Source organism: Vespula pensylvanica, chromosome 10 (assembly GCF_014466175.1).
Source record: "Vespula pensylvanica isolate Volc-1 chromosome 10, ASM1446617v1, whole genome shotgun sequence".
In the NCBI taxonomy this organism is placed as follows: domain Eukaryota; kingdom Metazoa; phylum Arthropoda; class Insecta; order Hymenoptera; family Vespidae; genus Vespula; species Vespula pensylvanica.
Window position 1 is genome coordinate 2,401,489 of NC_057694.1, and position 18,482 is coordinate 2,419,970.

Genomic DNA, 18,482 nt, shown 5'->3' on the forward strand with positions numbered 1-18,482 from the left:
ACCTAATCCTAATTTTTTTAATTATTTTTTCAATTATCTATTTATAACATTATTTTCAACTTAACTTTTTACAATACACATTGACAATACATCTTATAATGAAAGTTTATCCCCTGTTAGTCGGCAACATTTTGTACATACATGCATGAACGTAATATACGTACGTAAACACAATTAAGCGATATAAATTTTTTATTATATATATATATATATATATATATATATATATATATATAACGTATAACACATACACATACACATGCATATATAATACAGGCCATAGACAAGTAACAATTAGGATCTTAAAAAGTTATTTTGATGAAAATTTAATGAACTTCATTTTCTTCGTTATTCGTTTTATTTGATGCATGTTTCAGTTCTGCACTTAGGATTGTAAATTCTTCAGAAATGTAACGCAAAATTCTTCGTTCATATTCTTGTCTCTTCATATAAGCAAGTGCTTCCTAAAGTAAATAATCGAATATTAATAATATGTGAATAGCAATGTATGTACTTAAAAATTTTTGTTTATCTAAATATATATAATAGAACCTCGATTACCCAAATTATTTATTGTACATCAGTAAGGATTTAGTTTAGCACAGTAACTAGTTACAATAAAGTGCAATATCTGGGCTGAGATAGTACAAGACACAGAAATAATGTAATTTTATAGAATTAAATCTGTTAAAAAAATTATGATTCAGCAGTTTAAAAAAATTTGCATGTCTCGATTTATTCGAATAACTGAGGTTCTACTGTATATATACATATGTATATTTTCTATTGCACTTTTTAGAAAACTAAAATCATAAGATTACCTCTCGTGGAACAAAATATTCCTCTTTTACTTTCGGTAATCCAAGATAATATTTTTTATTGTTTAACATTGTTTCATCTACTGGATCAAATAATAAATAGCTTTCAACTGCTTTTGCTACTGCTACTAAATTTCCTACTATATAAATAATACACGTTAAAAATGTTTATTTCATATATCAATTTATACTTACAATTATGTTAAAATATTTACATTTATAATAAGCAAATTGCAAATAATTGTAATGGCTTTTGAGTAGGTCATCTCGATTTTCACCATTTACATAATTCAGTAAACGCGAACAGCTACGTTTACATTTCAGAGAGTAAGCAAAGTGATCTAAAAAATATAATTTTCTATTACTAGTGTTCTTCCAATAATTTTACATTATAAGAAATTTAACATTCATTAAATTTTTTAATTTATATATATATATATATTTATAGTTCATATTACTTGCTAATAAAGATGTGAATTCAGGATGCCATCCTTGATCAAAAGGTCCTTCGCAATAGATTCTACATTCGTTTTCCGAGTTCAAGTAATCTCTCAAAGAATTTTCAAACAATTTAACTGACTTCTTGTAATTTTGCTTTTCATATTCTGACACACCAGTAGTATAAGCATTTAAGAAATGTGACATCTCCAAGTTCGAAACATTATCTGCATGTACACCTGGTAAGGTGAGATAATATTTCAAATTGTTAGCACTCATATTATGGTGCGGATGCATGACCAAAAAAGTGAAGACTGCATTAGCTGCATCTTGGAAATGATTTTTCTATGTATAATTAAGTAATTATTAGAAGTATATCAAGAATAATATTTATAGATTTCAAATAAATTTATTTTCAATAGATCTAAATAAAATTATTTTTTATTAAATAATATTTTGTATTATAAATATTATAAGAATGACTATAATTACTTTGTTACCTGATAATAACATATATGCAAATATTCATAAACACGATGTTCTATGAACTTCCTTTCCATATCAACAGGTAATCGTTTAAGTTTTTCTTTATTAGCAATATCCTTATAATCTTGATTACACTTCATTAAACAAAGAGTCTCACGTACTTTTTTTTCATAAAAATGTAAATCTTCTATATTCTCTGGATAAAATGGTTGCCATCCTTCTGCTTCCATTGCACAATTTCTTCGACATTTTATTAATGTTTGTTTGTAGATTTTATACCTGTATACAAATAATTCTTATAAAAAATCATAAGCAATAGCATGTGTTATTTAATAAAAGAATTATCAGTTTATTGACTCTAATACATAAACACAATAAAGATATTAAACAACTGTATAAGAAATCATTCATTTAGAATTACTCTTACTAATAATCTAATAAAATTAAATATTATAAAAATCAATATATGTGATACATAATTATGCCATTGTAAGATCCAACAATCGAACCTTTTAACGATTAAAAATAATTTAATTAAAAATATCTATCGTGTTTTTTTATAATCGATAATCTCCTGAATAAGTAAGATACATGTTATCAATAATATGTTATTAAAAACGTACCCATGTAAAGCCTTGGTAAACCTTTTAATACACTCATCCCATTCTTCGTTTAGATATGCTTCCACAGCACTCTCGTATAACTCCGATAATGTCAAATCTGTATCTACGTTTTGAAGGAACGTTCGTTTTATACAAAAACATAACCTTCCTACGCTTAAAAAATCTTACCAAAATCTACATCAGCGATTGTCCACGTTAAACAGGATAATATTAATAAAACTACATGGACTTTCATGTCGCCAAACATAAAATTTATATGTTATGTTTTAATTATTTCAATTGAATTATCTATTAACGACGATGATAGCAATGATGATGATGATGATGTCGGAAGAAATAATACAGATACAGAAAAGGCAATCTATTACTGCCATATGTATGTGTATATATATATATATATATATACAATGCACGCCATAGGAAAGTTACCACATGATATATGATGATACACACAAACACACCATTCGATGATCTAGACCTATTTATCTTAAAAGACTATATAGCTGCAATGTTTCCAAGATATGCGTTTAATTCGTTCATTCATTATACGACAAAATTTTTTCTTAATTTCTTATCATTTAAGGAATACAGATTCAAATAAACGACATTAATTGAAGCATTCTTGAAGCATTCTACGATCAATACTATATTGAAGTTAAAAATGTTATATTATGTATCATTATATGTATATCAGGCCACACACACACATATATATATATATATTATATATATATATTATATATATATATATAGAACCGTTCGATTAATATAAGTCGATGTGTGCGCGAATGTGTACCTTTAAGTACACTCTGCCTCAATGATGATTGTATTCGTGTATTGATAAGAATGTCCCAGAAAATTTTCTTCAAGCAATTTCACAATATTTCTGAGTTCATTACAAAAGACAAGATCATTAGTCGATAGCACTGTTTCTTCTGATTACAATCAGTGAAACAGAGTATACAAGTGCAGTCATTGATAATATATTCTTCAATTATAAAAATGAGACTCATATATAATATTAAATTTACGTATATGTGTGTACTTATATACGCACATATAGTTGAATTCAATTATTATTATCATATTATTTCCATAAAATTAATCATAAGTTTGTAATACACTTTGTATACATGTATACATATGCACGCACTTTGTATACATATAAATATATGTCGATATATATGTATGTAAATACATTACGTATATATACATACATATATATCAATTTGACAAGTAATATTTCTTATGAAGTATGTTATAAATTATATTGACCGGACACGACGAAGTCAATAATTCTTTCGATATTTCCCATATTCGATAATACATTAGGGAATAAAATTGACGATAATTAAAAATTGCAATGTGTTATCATTTAAAGTTTAAATATCTTATACTTGTAAATTCGTGTTTCAAATTTAATGTTATATTTAATATATATGTAATATAATGGCGCGTCTCAACGATCACAGATTTTACGAATTATTTTTGACTACCATATAATATAACAAATTATAAAGTTACAAATTATAGTTTCTAAATCAAAGTTCCTTTTTTTTTCTTTTCTTTCTTTCTTTCTTTCTTTTTTTTTTTTTTTTTTTTTTCTTTAATATACCCAACAAACTTTATTAACTTAAATAAAAATTCAAAATTCTTGGAATTCTTTAAGGTACTTTTTTTTATTTTTGCTTATTTTGATCTTATTTCTTTTACTAAGCGTATGGCGGGACAAAACTATTCTAAAATATCAGTAATTTACTCCTTTGTAAACAATTATTTAATGGAAGCGTATAACTTTCAACACAAATATTTTTTAAAACTGTAACTAGCAATGAGCTCAATTTAACAAATTTGACTTGAACAATGATATAGCAAGAGAATAGTTAAGAGTATTATCACACAGATTGATATCTCAAACGACGTATAGACTTATACACGATACATAATACTTTTACAGTTACGATAAATGACTCTCTTTCTTTTTCTCCATCGCGACTTCATTTTCACATCAAAAAACGCGAAATGGAGATTTTCCTTATTTTTTTTTTTCTTTTTCTTTTTTTTCACAAGCATTATTGATTATAGTCAAATATTGATACTTTTTGCTACTAAGTTTTATGCTGAACCTATTTCTAAAATCAGTTTTTCAAAGTAAATGGTTACGCGCACACATAATTAGATATTTTTTTTTTCACTTACGAACTCACTGTTTTCACACGAACGTATTGAATCGTCCCGAGTTTTCGAGTTATCTAAAGTATCGATTTTGTATTTCTTTAATATTTTCCGACACTCTTGAGTGTTATCTACATTACTCTTGCTAGAAGTTGATTGTTCGAGAGCACCCGAATTAAATGAAGTTAATTTGATCTCCGTTTCATTACGCTTCAATTGTTTTTGCTCTAACGTCATTGGAGACACACCAGCAGCACCATGAGATAGTGTACTCGGTGATTCGTTTTGATGAACAATGTCCTTTATTGCTTCATTATTTCGTGATTCTAGATTACTCACACTGATTTCGTTAGGATAAACACTGCGAGATTCGTTATTGTAAGTTACATTTTTATCTTCTAATAATATTCGATCGTTACGTGCATCATTTTTCTCATTTTTTTCATTTTTCTCCACAGGCACCATAACTTCTTTCGATGTATAATCATCGCTCTTAGTTCCAGTTGGCGAATCTTTTTCTTCAGCTATTCTTGGTAACTGTGTACTTCCACAAGCATTAGATATACCAACGTTTGCTATATTAATCGATATACCATGTGTTAATTTAGGATAATCGACTACGGTTTTCGGTTCTGTACACACTTTCTTCTCTCCTTTTATATCACTGCTTTCTTTATTCATTTCACTAGCCTCTTCGGAAATTTCAGCATGAGACGTTTGAGCAATTGTCACGCGTGGTGTTACTTTTACGACGGTATTTGCCAATGGCGATATCGATGTTTTATTTTCCGCTGAACGAGGATGCAATCTATCGGGACTGAGAGCTCTTCTTAAAAGTGGTGACCCTGGTTCTGCCGATTTTGGACGTCCATATCCTTTCTTCTGACTACTAGGTGCTGACAAACAAACACCTAAAATAAATTAAACGAATGATTATATCACAATACCGATTATATCCAAGTATTTATAATAAAAATGTAGTTTTAATAATACCTGGACTATATGATTGCGTAGTATTAGAACTACCAGGTTGATGTCCTGTGGGAAATGCTAAAGGACTTGGACTTCTTGTTGGACTAGCAGGGAGTGGTGATGGACTGGGAGTTCTAGCTAAAGGAGATAAAGGTATATGCCCTACAGACTTCCTACGATTTGGAGAATGGATATTCTTTGCTGCTGTATGTAATTTATGCTTTAAACCGTGCAAAGTACTTGGTCTCTGATAATGTGATTGATTTGACAAATTTCCAATAGAAATATTAGAACCTGGTGAAGAAGAGTTTGGACTTGAACATGGACTTGAATTTCCAGTTGAATGATAGGATTCTGAATTAGTACGATTTGTTGGTGGAGAAGGACTACAGACGGATTTTGTACATGCACCATAATAAGGTGTAATATCCTGAGAACGTGTGAAGGATTGAAAAGATCGACTAGGGGTCACCATTGAGGGTGAACAAATTCCTGCAGCCATCTGAAAGAATGTAGTATATTTGAAATGTACGACGTCATAGTATTTTGTCTTATACTTGTTTAAAAGCGTAGTATGTGTTGAATGCGCGCATTTCTGTAAAATGGACGCATATGTCAAAAAAATTAATTCATCTGTATATTTCAATTGTGGTATAAGAAGCTTTGGTATAAATATGAATCAAATAATGAATAACATATATTCAACGAAATAAAATAAATAAATAAATAAATAAATAAATAAATAAATAAATAAACCGCCAAAAAGTATACGAAGCTAAAAAATGTATAAAAGAAATCATACCATAAGTGGAGGTTTGTTGTCACTGGACAGAATGGGTGCTGACAATGGACAATTGATACTTAATGGCTGCAATAAAACATAAAATGCACTTAACGTAACGAGTGTGTAGCTTGTATTATGTTGTTTGCTTAATTTCTCTGGCACCGATACATGTGTGCAAAAAATATGCAGTGAAGTTTAAGCACTATGCTATCATTAAAATATCTTAAAGTTTTCGTGTGAAACATAAAAATTGCTGTATATATGTACAATCATTTGATATAATAGATCAGGAAAATTAGTGAAAGAATGACAATTCTCATGTATACCTGTTGCATCTCTACACTAGCACGTTTCGAACTTATTCGCTTAAAAAGAGACGTTTTTTGTCGCTTCTTGTCAGAAAGCTCTCGTTTTTGTTTCCTTTGTTTATGAAACGTTCTGCGTGCCATTTTACTTTGAGTGAGATCTCTTTTTCTACCACCAGATTTAATACTGGTGTTTTCTAAAGGCGTACTACGTAAAGTGACGTGATCACCGCCACTCAGCATTAACTGGAGAACTTGAGTGTGATATAACCCTTGTACAGGTTCTCCATTTATATGCGTTATCAAATCCCCTGGCCTCAAACCAGCTTCAAATGCAGGACTTGACTGATCAACTGCCTACAGTTGAATACATAAATTTTACAGTTAAAATTACAGTTGAATGTATATATTTTAATATTTACACTTTTTCAACTGAATGGATGAATTAAGTTCCAAATAAGATATATTGCGAACATACCATCACTAAATGATGCATAGTGTAAAAATCACTGTCACCATAATAAACTCTGATGGTATGCACTGTGAAACCAAATCCACATGGTCCTCTTCTTATAATAATTGGAGGTTTCAAACTGGTTACAAGAGGACTTAATTCTCGACATGGGGACGTATCTCTCGAAGAAGCTGTAGAAGATCCACCAGGTGACTCAATAGATTGATTACTGACCAGAGAATCATCTAAAAGTATAGATATATTAAACAATAAACGTAATAATATTATTCTGATAAAAAATATCAATAATTGTTTAAAATAACGATTATAAAAACGAAATTTTATGATAATTTAGATACATACAAGTAAATTCACTAGTCGGTATTACTAGTGATAAGCCACTAGTCGATGCAGACTTAATAACAGACCTTGACTTTGACTTATTTGTCGGTAAAATGGGAACTGCGTTATAAGATTCAAAGGAATCAGTACTGGAATTATGTTTATCCTCCAGGATCTCTTTGTTTGCTGCTGTTAAATCCAATCTATAAATATATAACATATATATATATAAGCAAGTAATTTACTTTATATTAATTAAAATCATGGTGATGAAAAGAGATGTAGGAAATTGGATTCGTGACATTGCTTGATTTAATATTTAATAATATCGACGTATCGAACAAAAGAGAAAATAAGGGAAGAATCATTATAAAATAAAAGCCATAATAGAACAACAGGGAGAAAACTATTGATTTACGTGTATATTGGCAAGGATATAGGTCAAATGACTCACATGTGCTCATCATCAATAGGAATACTGAACCTGGGCAGCTTATCACGAGAATGTGTGTGACGTTTCCTTTGTATCTGTGGGCTGATGTCTTCAGATTCTGTTTGTGAAGAATCTGGTGTACTCAAATTAATAGAAGTATTCTCTGATTGAATATTTTTGACCACAGTTAATTGCGATTCACTGCTTCCAATAGAAGTAGAACCAATAGATGATATACTTGACTTTGTAGGCCTGTTCAGATTTTCGACACATGGAGTTGTCTTCGTAGAAAGAAGCGACCGACTTTTCTCTGAATTTTGACTCGTTTCTAAGAGTTTGGATGTAGTAGTAGTAGTAGTAGTAGTAGTAGTAATAGTAGTAGTAGTAGTAGTAATAGATGTATTTGATACAAGAGAAAGTTGTGAAACTGTGCTTTCTAACTCAGTATGGAATGGTTGTTTCTTAGAATCCACTTCTGGCTCTATATTTGTTTGTTGTGGACGGCTTTGAGAAATTTTCCGTGATTGTGGAGAATACGAAGAAAATGATCCAAATAGAGGAGAATCATCAGTGTCATCTGTATCATCGCCTATATCGTGATTATATCTATCCATACGAGCTAAAAAATTATATGAAGTATTCGTGAGATTAATTAATACTTAAATATATATGAAAAGCAATTCAGCGTCATGCAGTAAACTATAGATATCTTACTATCAAAGTAACTCGTATCCTCATCATCAACTAATTGTGGTACAAATTCAGCTTTTTGTCTAAGAAGACTATTCCAATTAACGCCATAAAAATAAGGATGTTCTTTAACTTCATGTGAACCACCAGTTCCTAATCGATCTCTAGGACTTTGTTGTAGCAATACAGTTATAATATCTTTAGCTTCAGGATGAACTAGCCAATCATCCTCATCTGGCCACTCTATGTCGTCTAAAAAGAAAAATTCAATTATGGATTATGTTCTTAACATATTATAACAACATGAATGTTTGTGAAACAAATATTATTATTTACGAATATTAATACTAACCATTAACAGTATGAGCAAACAGTTCCTCAGGTGTTTCGCCGAAAAAGGGTACACAACCAATAAGAAATTCATAAAGTATAATTCCCATAGACCACCAATCAACAGGTTTTCCATATCCCTGTCTTAATATAACTTCTGGTGCGATATATTCAGGTGTACCAAATACTTGTTTATCAGAGAATTGTCGAGTATCTCTATCTATATATCCCTCATAAAGATTTGTTGCCACTGTAAAGTTAAATATACATATTAAATTATTGCAAAAAAAGAAATATAATTACTTAGCTATATTAAGTCATTAACTTACGAGACATAAGTCCCATTTTACTAAGACCAAAATCTGTAAGTTTAATGTGACCTAACGCTGTAATAAGTAAACTGAAACATAAAATTTTAATTAGTAAATATAAAATAAACTAATAACATACAAAGTTTATGTAATTAAAATAATTTTACTTGTCAGGTTTCAAATCCCTATGAACAATACCATAACTATGCAGGTATTCTACAGCCAAAACAGTCTCTGCAAAATAAAATCTTGCCATATCTGATGGAAGAGGACCAATATTTTTTAAAAGATTTGCACAATCTCCACCTTCAACATATTCCATTACAAGACATAAATGTTTCTGAAATGATAAAAATTAACATTTATATATCATGTATTATTTATGAAAATAATATTTCGACAATAGTTAATATTGTGCGATACATAATATTAAAATATTAAAATATATGACATACCTTCGTTTCAAAACTGCAATACATTGATACCACGAAAGGATTATCTGTGAAACTCATTATATCTCTTTCAGCAAACACTTGTTCCACTTGATTACGAAGCATTAGATTATTTTTATTAATTTTCTTCATCGCAAATCTCTGTCTAGTCGTCTTTTCTTTAACTAAATACACTGCTCCATATGCTCCATTGCTAATAAGTTTTAATACCTCATAATCACTTTCACAAGGAACACGTTGAGATTTATCATCATCTTTGTTAGGACTCGACGTTAATTGTATGTTACTATCACTGGAACTTGCAGAATCTTCAAGCTTATTCAAATCTTCCTGTAATTCTGGAAAAGATATAACAAGAAGATATAGTAATAATTTTTATTTAAGATATGAAAAAATTAAGTAATTAATATACCAGTTATTGGATCTCTATTCAAAGAAAGTTTATTGATGATATACTGAGGAATGTCAGTTTTTATTCCTGCATTAAATTTAGCTTGACCCTCAGCTTGTTCGAGTAAATGGTAAAATTCTTCTGGATCAAATTCTAAACATTCTAATAATCGCGCTGGACGTGAGATCACTAGTAAAAGTTTTTTTATTAAACCAGTCAATCGTGTTGCAGCTTCTAATGATTTTTCCTTGGTCTATAAATATGAAAATTATTATCAATGATCATAAATTTATGTTTAAATAAATATTCATTAATCTTTATATTGAAATACTATTGACATACTTCCATTAATAAATGTTCTAAATTTTCACTCATTTCATAAAAGTATCTTGTTGTGATCAATTTTTCTTGTGACTTTTGTAAACAGTCTCTTGCCATTTCAATTACTTGATGATGAACAAAACGTAAAATTGGTAAAGAATCTGGAGTCATATGTGCCACTACTTCATATTCATCGATTTCCTTGTTTTCATTAATAAAATTTGTTAAACGTTCTTCCATTTGTTGTGTAGCCTAATTGAAACATATATTACATTAATAAATTGAACTATTTTATTAACGATTTTTTTTATCATATATTATTTTTACATAAATCATACCTTTGGAAATCGTTCTTTGTACAAAGTATTCATCATGACAATCTCGCTATCAAGAACAGGAGATCGACTCGGACTACTACAATTACAATTAGTATTTTGTTAATAATAATTTTTTAAATCGGTTATATAATCATATAAATATTAAATTCTATGAGAGTCAGATTTGTCATGTAATTTATACATACCTTAAGCTTCGTGACCGCGGTCGATGTAATGGCGATTTACGACCTTCTTCTTCAAGACTACCAGAAATGGTAGATATACTGGAACCAGGAAAACCTGGATGTGATGAACATGGTGTACCAGGCTTAGAAAAGTGACAAGATAACATGCGTAACTCATCTTTAGTTGGAACGTTTGGTAACTGATGTAAACGTTCTTGACTCGAACACTGTGACTAAGAATATATATAATATTTTAATATAATTCACGTGTTTATATATACTTCCAATATATTTTTTAGTATGTGAAATTACATACCGAAACATTACTTGAACCAGGTGTTGTCCCATAGCCACTAGAAGGTAAACTTGCAACTGACCATCTTCTACCATCACCAGTCCCTGTAGCACCTCCAATCCTAAAATATAATTATCTTTGTATTATATTATTTAATATACAAAAATTAATTTATATTATATTAATAATTTGTTTATAAATATAAGAATATATTTCAATTTGTAAATCATAAAAAATAGTTATGACATATTTCTTTATGCACTAATTGAAAAAAATTTATTGAGAAAAATAGAAAGAAAAAAAAAACAAAACAAAACAAATGAGTTATATACCTTTTAACAGGAGCAAAAGCAAAATGTGGACTGGATGACATCCTAGGACTTTCTAGAGGACTGCCTACAATTGGGATGAAAGCTGTATTGGGAAACAGCGAATAAATTAATTTACTATTTCCTATAAATAACAAGTACAAAAAAAAATATAAAATATCTTACTTTTATAATATTCTATAATTACAATTTTATAAAATTACAAACTCTTATTATATCAAATCTTTCATAAAAACCTTTTTCACTTTATTCCTTTCGACTATTTTTAAAAGCAGAAAATTATAAAAGTAATCTATTCTTGATATACCAGATAAAGGTGAATGGCAACGTGGTAAAGTAGGCGATGTTGTTGCAATGAATGATTTACGATGTGCTGCTTTAGCAGATCGTCGAGGAATGTTTGGATCACGCTATGGAGAGAAAAAAATTATAATATTTTAAATATAGACCTAATAAAAAAATATGATATTATTGTTTGATTTATTGAATAATAATAATAATTTTATGACATATATACTAACCATATGAACTGATAAAGAAGGAGCTGATTTTCCAATAGCTGAATTCCGCATACGAACTAAATTTGATAATTCTCCACTAACTGTAAATTTTTTACTTTAATATAATTACGTAGAAACTTTACATTGGTCATATAACGTGATACAGATTTTCTGAACAATATTATAAAAGGAAATTATATTAACCTGGTCGAACAGGAGCTTCTTTACTTTCTATCTTTGATATTGTAGGGCGATTACGTGTTTGTTCTGTGCTACAATTGGTATCATCTGATTCTATTTGATCGAATACAAGAACTCGTGCAGAGTTACCATGTGAACGTAGACGTGGTCTACTTGGTCTATTTCTACTTTGTTCCATACTTGCAAACTTTTGTTTTATTCAATTGTTAGAATTTAACTGCAAATGAAAAACAAATTTTTATATATCTGAACATAAATATTGGATGTATGTGTTATATGTAAAATAAAAGAAAAATAAACAAAAAATAAAAAACAAACAACTAAAATATTCTTTGAGCTTCATCACTATAAATATTATTGTCCACATTGATACGTGATATGTATAATAGAAAAAAGTATTATTAAACTAATAGAAAAACAATTAAATCTTATTTTATATTTATAAGTTTTTCATCTAATTTCTTCCCAAAATTATCTATAGAAAGCACAAATAGATATTATCACTCAACAACTACTTGATATTATACAATTTTGTATATAACTTTTATATATATATATACACACACACACATATATATAAATCTATTTCTTATTCATCCTACATTTGTAAAATTGATAACATTTTAAAATTGATTAGTAGTTAAAGACATACATCATTAGACACTGTATTTTAGTATTAAAAACGATGATAATTTAAGTCGTTAATACATATATGTTGCATTTACAATTTGTTACCTTCAGTAAAAATGTATAAGTTAAGCAATGACGAACGTTTGATAAGTAATATAGAAATAAGTCCTATGAAAATTATGCATAATTCAGTTAAAATGACAAGAATTTCTCATACTGATAGAAGAACGTTAAAACAATGAGTCGTGAGAATATAAATCCGTTTCTGACGTATAGAAAAAATACGAAGTACGTGAATGATTAAAATCAACAATGATCGTTTTGATAGATTAATGTATTATTTAAAATAAGTGGTTGGATATTATTTTATGAAAAATCTATAATATAACAAGTTCAAACGCCAAGTTGAAGACGAATGAAGAAAGAGACGCACAGTATTCACGAGACAGAATAAGTGATACACATAAAGTCGAGTTAAGTTTTGATTACCGGGCAGAAAGAGTCATCCTCGTGGGATAACAGTCCATAGGATTGAGCAGGTGTTGTAGTTCCGAGACTAAATTTGCATTCTTTTTGTTGACGAAGACATTAATCACGAAATATGAAAGAACCGTAAATTTTGACTCATGACGGACGTATACAGAGAGCCTCACTCGTGCACGCGCAAATACATGCATCCATGGCCGCACTGTATGACACTTTATATTTGTATATAGTACAAGCATACTGTTCGTTTCTTGATGTTTGTCCTATACTTCCCTCTGTCGGACGCCATGTTGTGAAAAGTTAAAACGACATCAGGTGTTAAAATCAGATATTTTTTATTTTCCTTATAAATAGTGTTTTCCTTCTTTTTCTTTTTCAAATAATTCGTTAAAATTTGAAAAATTATTTCATTCCTAAGTAGATCACTCATCTGATTGATCATCTATATACATCTATATACATCTACATACATTTGTATTTACCTATATTCAATCGTTTATACTCTAGGTCAGATCTGTTTCTATACGAAATAGAAATAGAAAATATATTACATTCGAGAAAAATAATAAATAAATATTGATCGTAATCGAAGTAACGTTTAATTATTACAAATTTTATCTAGATAGATTTCTATTTTATCTGAATGAATATCTATGTAAAGATCGAACAAATACTACTTTTGTAGTTCATGAATACATGTTAGAAAATTCGTCGCGATCGATAACACCTAAAGCATTATTATTATTTACAAAAGTATAAGTATGAGACGTTTCGAATGAGGTTTAGAATAAGATTTTTTCCTAAAACAATTTGTTTTAAAATAAAGTAGAAATTATTTCGAATTAACGATAAAAATAAATCGTTTTATTTAAAATAATCTATTTTTAATAATTTATTTAAACTTTAAATACATCGTTAATGTTTACGCAATTCAGATTTAAAGTATATCTTACGAGTTATTATTATATAGTAAAGCAAATTTATATACACACACACACACACACACACACACACACAACATATATTTTTTTCACTTATCCGAATTCTGTAGATAATGTAGAATACTTACCAACTCGTTACATCAAAATAAATTTATCTTTTGTCATTTTCAAATGTTATGCTCTATCTTACCAACTAGTCATTAGAAACGCATAGTAGTGTTGATGCTGGTAAAAATTAAAACTACGAATTTTTGATATTACTACATTAATACAAGTTTGATAACTATAAAAGCTATGTAATTTTTTGAATAATGAAGTTACAAACGATTAAACTAGATCGATGATCTTAGAATTCATATGACGTTATGAATAATATTGATTATTCAATTTCATCGCATAGAGGTTATTTTGTATACAAATTTATTTAACGATAAAGCATATAAAATTATATTAAAAAGAAATAAGGATTTCGACTTATGTAAGTAATTTTTAACATAACTGAAAAAAATATAGAATTTAAGGAATTTATACAACATGTATGAACATAGTAAAAACATGAGAATATAAACGAAGTCTTCTAATAAATATATCATTATTTATACACATATTTTTTAAAATATAAAAATATTTATTATAAAACAATACTATGCATCGAAGAATTATAGTGCTTGAGGAGTTGTTTTTATGGAATAATTTATAGAATTAATATAAATTATCTGTTGTCGATAATATCGTTTTTGTAATATATTTAAATAGTTATGAAATGTATTTAAAAAATTTTTATGCTTTTAATATAAAAAGAATATATATCTTCTATTAAAGAAAATATTGTATAATTTACAAAATTTCTCATTTTTTCTCTCTATAATTATATTGTATTTTTTTTTATATCTTTAGAAAAAGTTTTTGAACAAATCTAAGATAGAAATAATTCTATCATTTTTACAGTAATTTTTCAATATGCTCTGGATACAAAAAGCAATAAAACTTCGCCATATTCACTATTTTAAAATAAGATCTATGATTTGTATAATTCCAAATCATCAATCTATTAGATATTCTAAAATTTGTATATTACGTACAGAGGTATCTCTAAAACAATTAAAAAATATAAATTATCAAAAAATATATAATTTTCATACAACATCTAAATTATATATACCACCAATTTTTGCTGTTATCTTGCGTCCAATTTTGAGATTGAGTGCATTTATACTTGGACGTGGTATTAAACGATGGTGGCAAAAGAAATCAACACAAGAACAAGAATATTATAAACTGATGTTTAGAGAAAACAGAAACATATTTTTAGGTAAATAAATTAATATATTTTATGAAAATAATAATGTTGAGTTCTTACTTATAATTTTCTAGGATCATTGGTTATATTATTCTTAATGTTTATTATTTATTATGTAATACACCTTGAAACTGATCCAATAACTAAACGAAAGCGATTTATAATATTTAATAAAAAAGAACAAGCTGCATTAGGCCAATTAGTTCTTGAAATGGTGAGAGTTAGGTGTTACATATCTTATTGTATTTTTAATTATAAATATAATTAACAAGATATTTTACTAAAAAAGTATTACATTTTGTTTATCTTTCAGCATTTAGAGGAACATAAAGGATTATTAGTAGCAAAAGATCATCCTGCATATAAAAGACTTATCAAAATTATAGAAAATATATTGATTAAAAATAGAGACTTGATTTCTATCGAAAATAAAAATTGGACATTAACTATTATTGATTCTCCTATAAAAAACGCTTATGTTTTACCTGCATGTATCATAGAAAAGAAAATTCTATTTTATACTTAAATATTCTCGTAATTTTAAGTTAGATAATTTTTAGGAAAGAAATATATTCGTCTTTTTGGGTATTTTGAGTATTATCGATAATGATGATCAATTAAGTGTTATACTTGCTCATGAAATGGCACATGCATTGCTATTGCATTCGGTAATTAATAGGAAAATAACAAATTATTTCTAAGTTCAATTCTATTATTACAAGTTGCTAGTAATAACTACTATGGTTTTTATATATTACTAGGTTGAACAATTTTCGCATGCACTATTAATAGATGTTTTAATGACAATTCCTATTTTGTTACTTTGGGCAAGTTTTCCTGATTCTTTAGCATTTCTTTTACACGTGATTGGACAACATATTGTAAATCTTTTACATAATTTACCATATAGTAGATCATTAGAAAACGAAGCTGATGAGGTGGGATTAAAATTAGCTGCAAAAGTAAGTCATTCAGTTAAAGTTTTTAGAAGCATATTCTATCATACGAAATCTACAAAATACAGAATATATGATTCTTTTAAGGCCTGTGTAGATGTACGTGAAGCAGTTGTGTTTTGGGGTACGATGAGAGTGCTTTCAGAAATGAAATTAGCATCCAAAATTGTACCTTGGCTATCAACACATCCTGCTCATGGAGACAGAGAGAAAAGTTTAAATAAAAAAATAACAAAGGCAATAGAATTAATGAAATCATCTGGTGTATGTTTTTAATAAGTATCACTTTGTACTAGTAAGGTAAATTTAATTTATTTTTGTATGTAAAATATATTATACTGTTTTTCAGTGTCCAGAATTAAATCCAATTGATCCAAGAAATACATTTTACAAACGCACTTTGAAAGACCACGAATTTTATTTTAAACAAAAAGGAATAATAATAACATAATGTACACAAGATGTAAACGCTACAGAAGTTTATAGTATATAATATGTTTGTAAGAAACATGTGTATTATAACTTATAACTAACACATTATTTTTATAAAATAGTTTTATTCAGAATACCATTTAAAGATTTTTTACTTGAAAAAATCGATAACGTTATCTTTAATCAGTTATTATAATGTGAAGTTTTATATAATAAATTTATATATTATAAAAGTATGATTTATGTGTACAGGTATACTAAATTTATGCAAAAATGTAATTTTATATATACAAATGATATTTTTTTGTTTTTATTATTGTATATTTATATTTACAATACTAACAATGATATGAGTAATTTATACACAGAAAACAATATTTATACCTTCGTATACAAACAAATACAAACATTTATATGTGCATACATATATAGAGGATTTTAATATTCATCAATTTGGATTCAAAGGTTTTAACAGAATAAATTTATATATATGTGTATGTGTGTGTTAGAAGAACTTCTTTATAGATATAAACGTAAATGTATTAATTATTTACGTTTGTTAATTTACAAAATCAATGTTAGAAAAAATATTAGTAGTCATATTAAGGTTTTATTATCTATATATATCACAATTTACTTCCTAAAAAAATAAAAATCAAAAATATAATTGTATATACTGCTAATTACAACTATAATTTTCTGTGAAATGTGAGTATAAATTATATGAAACATGTTTTTATAAAATGTAATATATAGAATATAATTAATATTTTTTTTATAAGCTAAAGAAAAAGCAAAATTATATAGAAATCTACTTTTATAAGCATTATTAGCTATCTTGCTAAATGCTTTCCAAGTCAATCCTGTCCATATAATTTAAGTTTTTAGTTTTGAATGCAATTATAGTTCTTTATATGCATGATGTTTATATATATATTTAAGTATATTATTATCTTTTTTTTTATATTAATATCATGGTATATGAATACCACATTTGTGTAGTGGATTTTTTTTTTATCCAGGTGCTTAATGTTTTGCTGGCTATAAATTGTTCAGCATAAACATGTATTTTCTTTTCTTGAGCGTTTGATATATCATGCTCATATAGTGTGTTATGTCGTGCATTGCAATCATATATATGTAGTATGGACAATGAACTCTTTGAGTTTTTCATTGTATCCATAAATCTTTTAAAGTATTGACTAGTGATTAATTATATCACAGTCTATTATCGTTTTATGTGCACCTGGAAGTCATTTTTATTTTTGCATTCATGAACAAAATGTTTATATGATATTTTCTAAGAAATAAAAAAACAATATTAATTGTATTTTTTAAACCTCACGTATTTTTAACCAGAATTATACCATATTAATAATAACAGTATTCATAATCATAATAATAATAATAATAATAGTAATAATAATAATAATCATAATAATAATAATCATAATCATAATCATAATAATAATAATAATAATAATAATAATGATAATAATAGTAGAAGTAGTAGTAGTAGTAGTATAGTAGTAGTAGTAATAGTAATAATAATAATAATGTGATAATAATTATTATCATAAAAACA

At 27.4% G+C, this 18,482-nt stretch overlaps 3 protein-coding genes across 8 annotated transcripts; 1 reads left to right on the plus strand and 2 right to left on the minus strand.

The window, feature by feature from the left end:
- Positions 1-294: 294 nt before the first annotated feature.
- On the minus strand, positions 295-2,772 carry LOC122632700 (prolyl 3-hydroxylase 1-like). The gene is made up of 7 exons (XM_043819836.1): positions 2,534-2,772; positions 2,366-2,468; positions 1,757-2,021; positions 1,277-1,601; positions 1,034-1,159; positions 822-958; positions 295-464 (listed from the first exon to the last, which is right to left on the minus strand). Exons 1-7 carry the CDS (start codon positions 2,610-2,612, stop codon positions 327-329), a joined length of 1,173 nt encoding a protein of 390 aa, XP_043675771.1. The 5' UTR covers positions 2,613-2,772; the 3' UTR covers positions 295-326.
- Positions 2,773-4,025: 1,253 nt separating this feature from the next.
- LOC122632228 (microtubule-associated serine/threonine-protein kinase 3) lies at positions 4,026-13,678 on the minus strand. Of its 6 annotated transcripts, none has more exons than XM_043818798.1 (22): positions 13,272-13,675; positions 12,156-12,369; positions 11,973-12,052; positions 11,759-11,861; positions 11,455-11,518; positions 11,144-11,243; positions 10,849-11,060; positions 10,664-10,739; positions 10,347-10,577; positions 10,026-10,257; positions 9,617-9,951; positions 9,329-9,501; positions 9,180-9,250; positions 8,873-9,100; positions 8,545-8,772; positions 7,852-8,449; positions 7,419-7,600; positions 7,080-7,300; positions 6,623-6,958; positions 6,315-6,380; positions 5,534-6,014; positions 4,026-5,451 (listed from the first exon to the last, which is right to left on the minus strand). In XM_043818798.1, exons 2-22 carry the CDS (start codon positions 12,328-12,330, stop codon positions 4,541-4,543), a joined length of 5,103 nt encoding a protein of 1,700 aa, XP_043674733.1. In that variant the 5' UTR covers positions 12,331-12,369; positions 13,272-13,675; the 3' UTR covers positions 4,026-4,540. The 6 variants fall into 6 exon arrangements, with proteins under 6 accessions (XP_043674733.1, XP_043674731.1, XP_043674734.1 ...); XM_043818796.1 differs by having other exon boundaries at positions 11,455-11,536; positions 13,272-13,674; XM_043818799.1 differs by having other exon boundaries at positions 7,882-8,449; positions 11,455-11,536; positions 13,272-13,672.
- A 683-nt stretch (positions 13,679-14,361) lies between these two features.
- LOC122632229 (metalloendopeptidase OMA1, mitochondrial-like) lies at positions 14,362-17,033 on the plus strand. Its single transcript, XM_043818803.1, has 8 exons — positions 14,362-14,687; positions 15,158-15,521; positions 15,584-15,723; positions 15,823-15,996; positions 16,070-16,177; positions 16,271-16,471; positions 16,553-16,729; positions 16,815-17,033. Exons 2-8 carry the CDS (start codon positions 15,170-15,172, stop codon positions 16,914-16,916), a joined length of 1,254 nt encoding a protein of 417 aa, XP_043674738.1. The 5' UTR covers positions 14,362-14,687; positions 15,158-15,169; the 3' UTR covers positions 16,917-17,033.
- Positions 17,034-18,482: the final 1,449 nt, after the last annotated feature.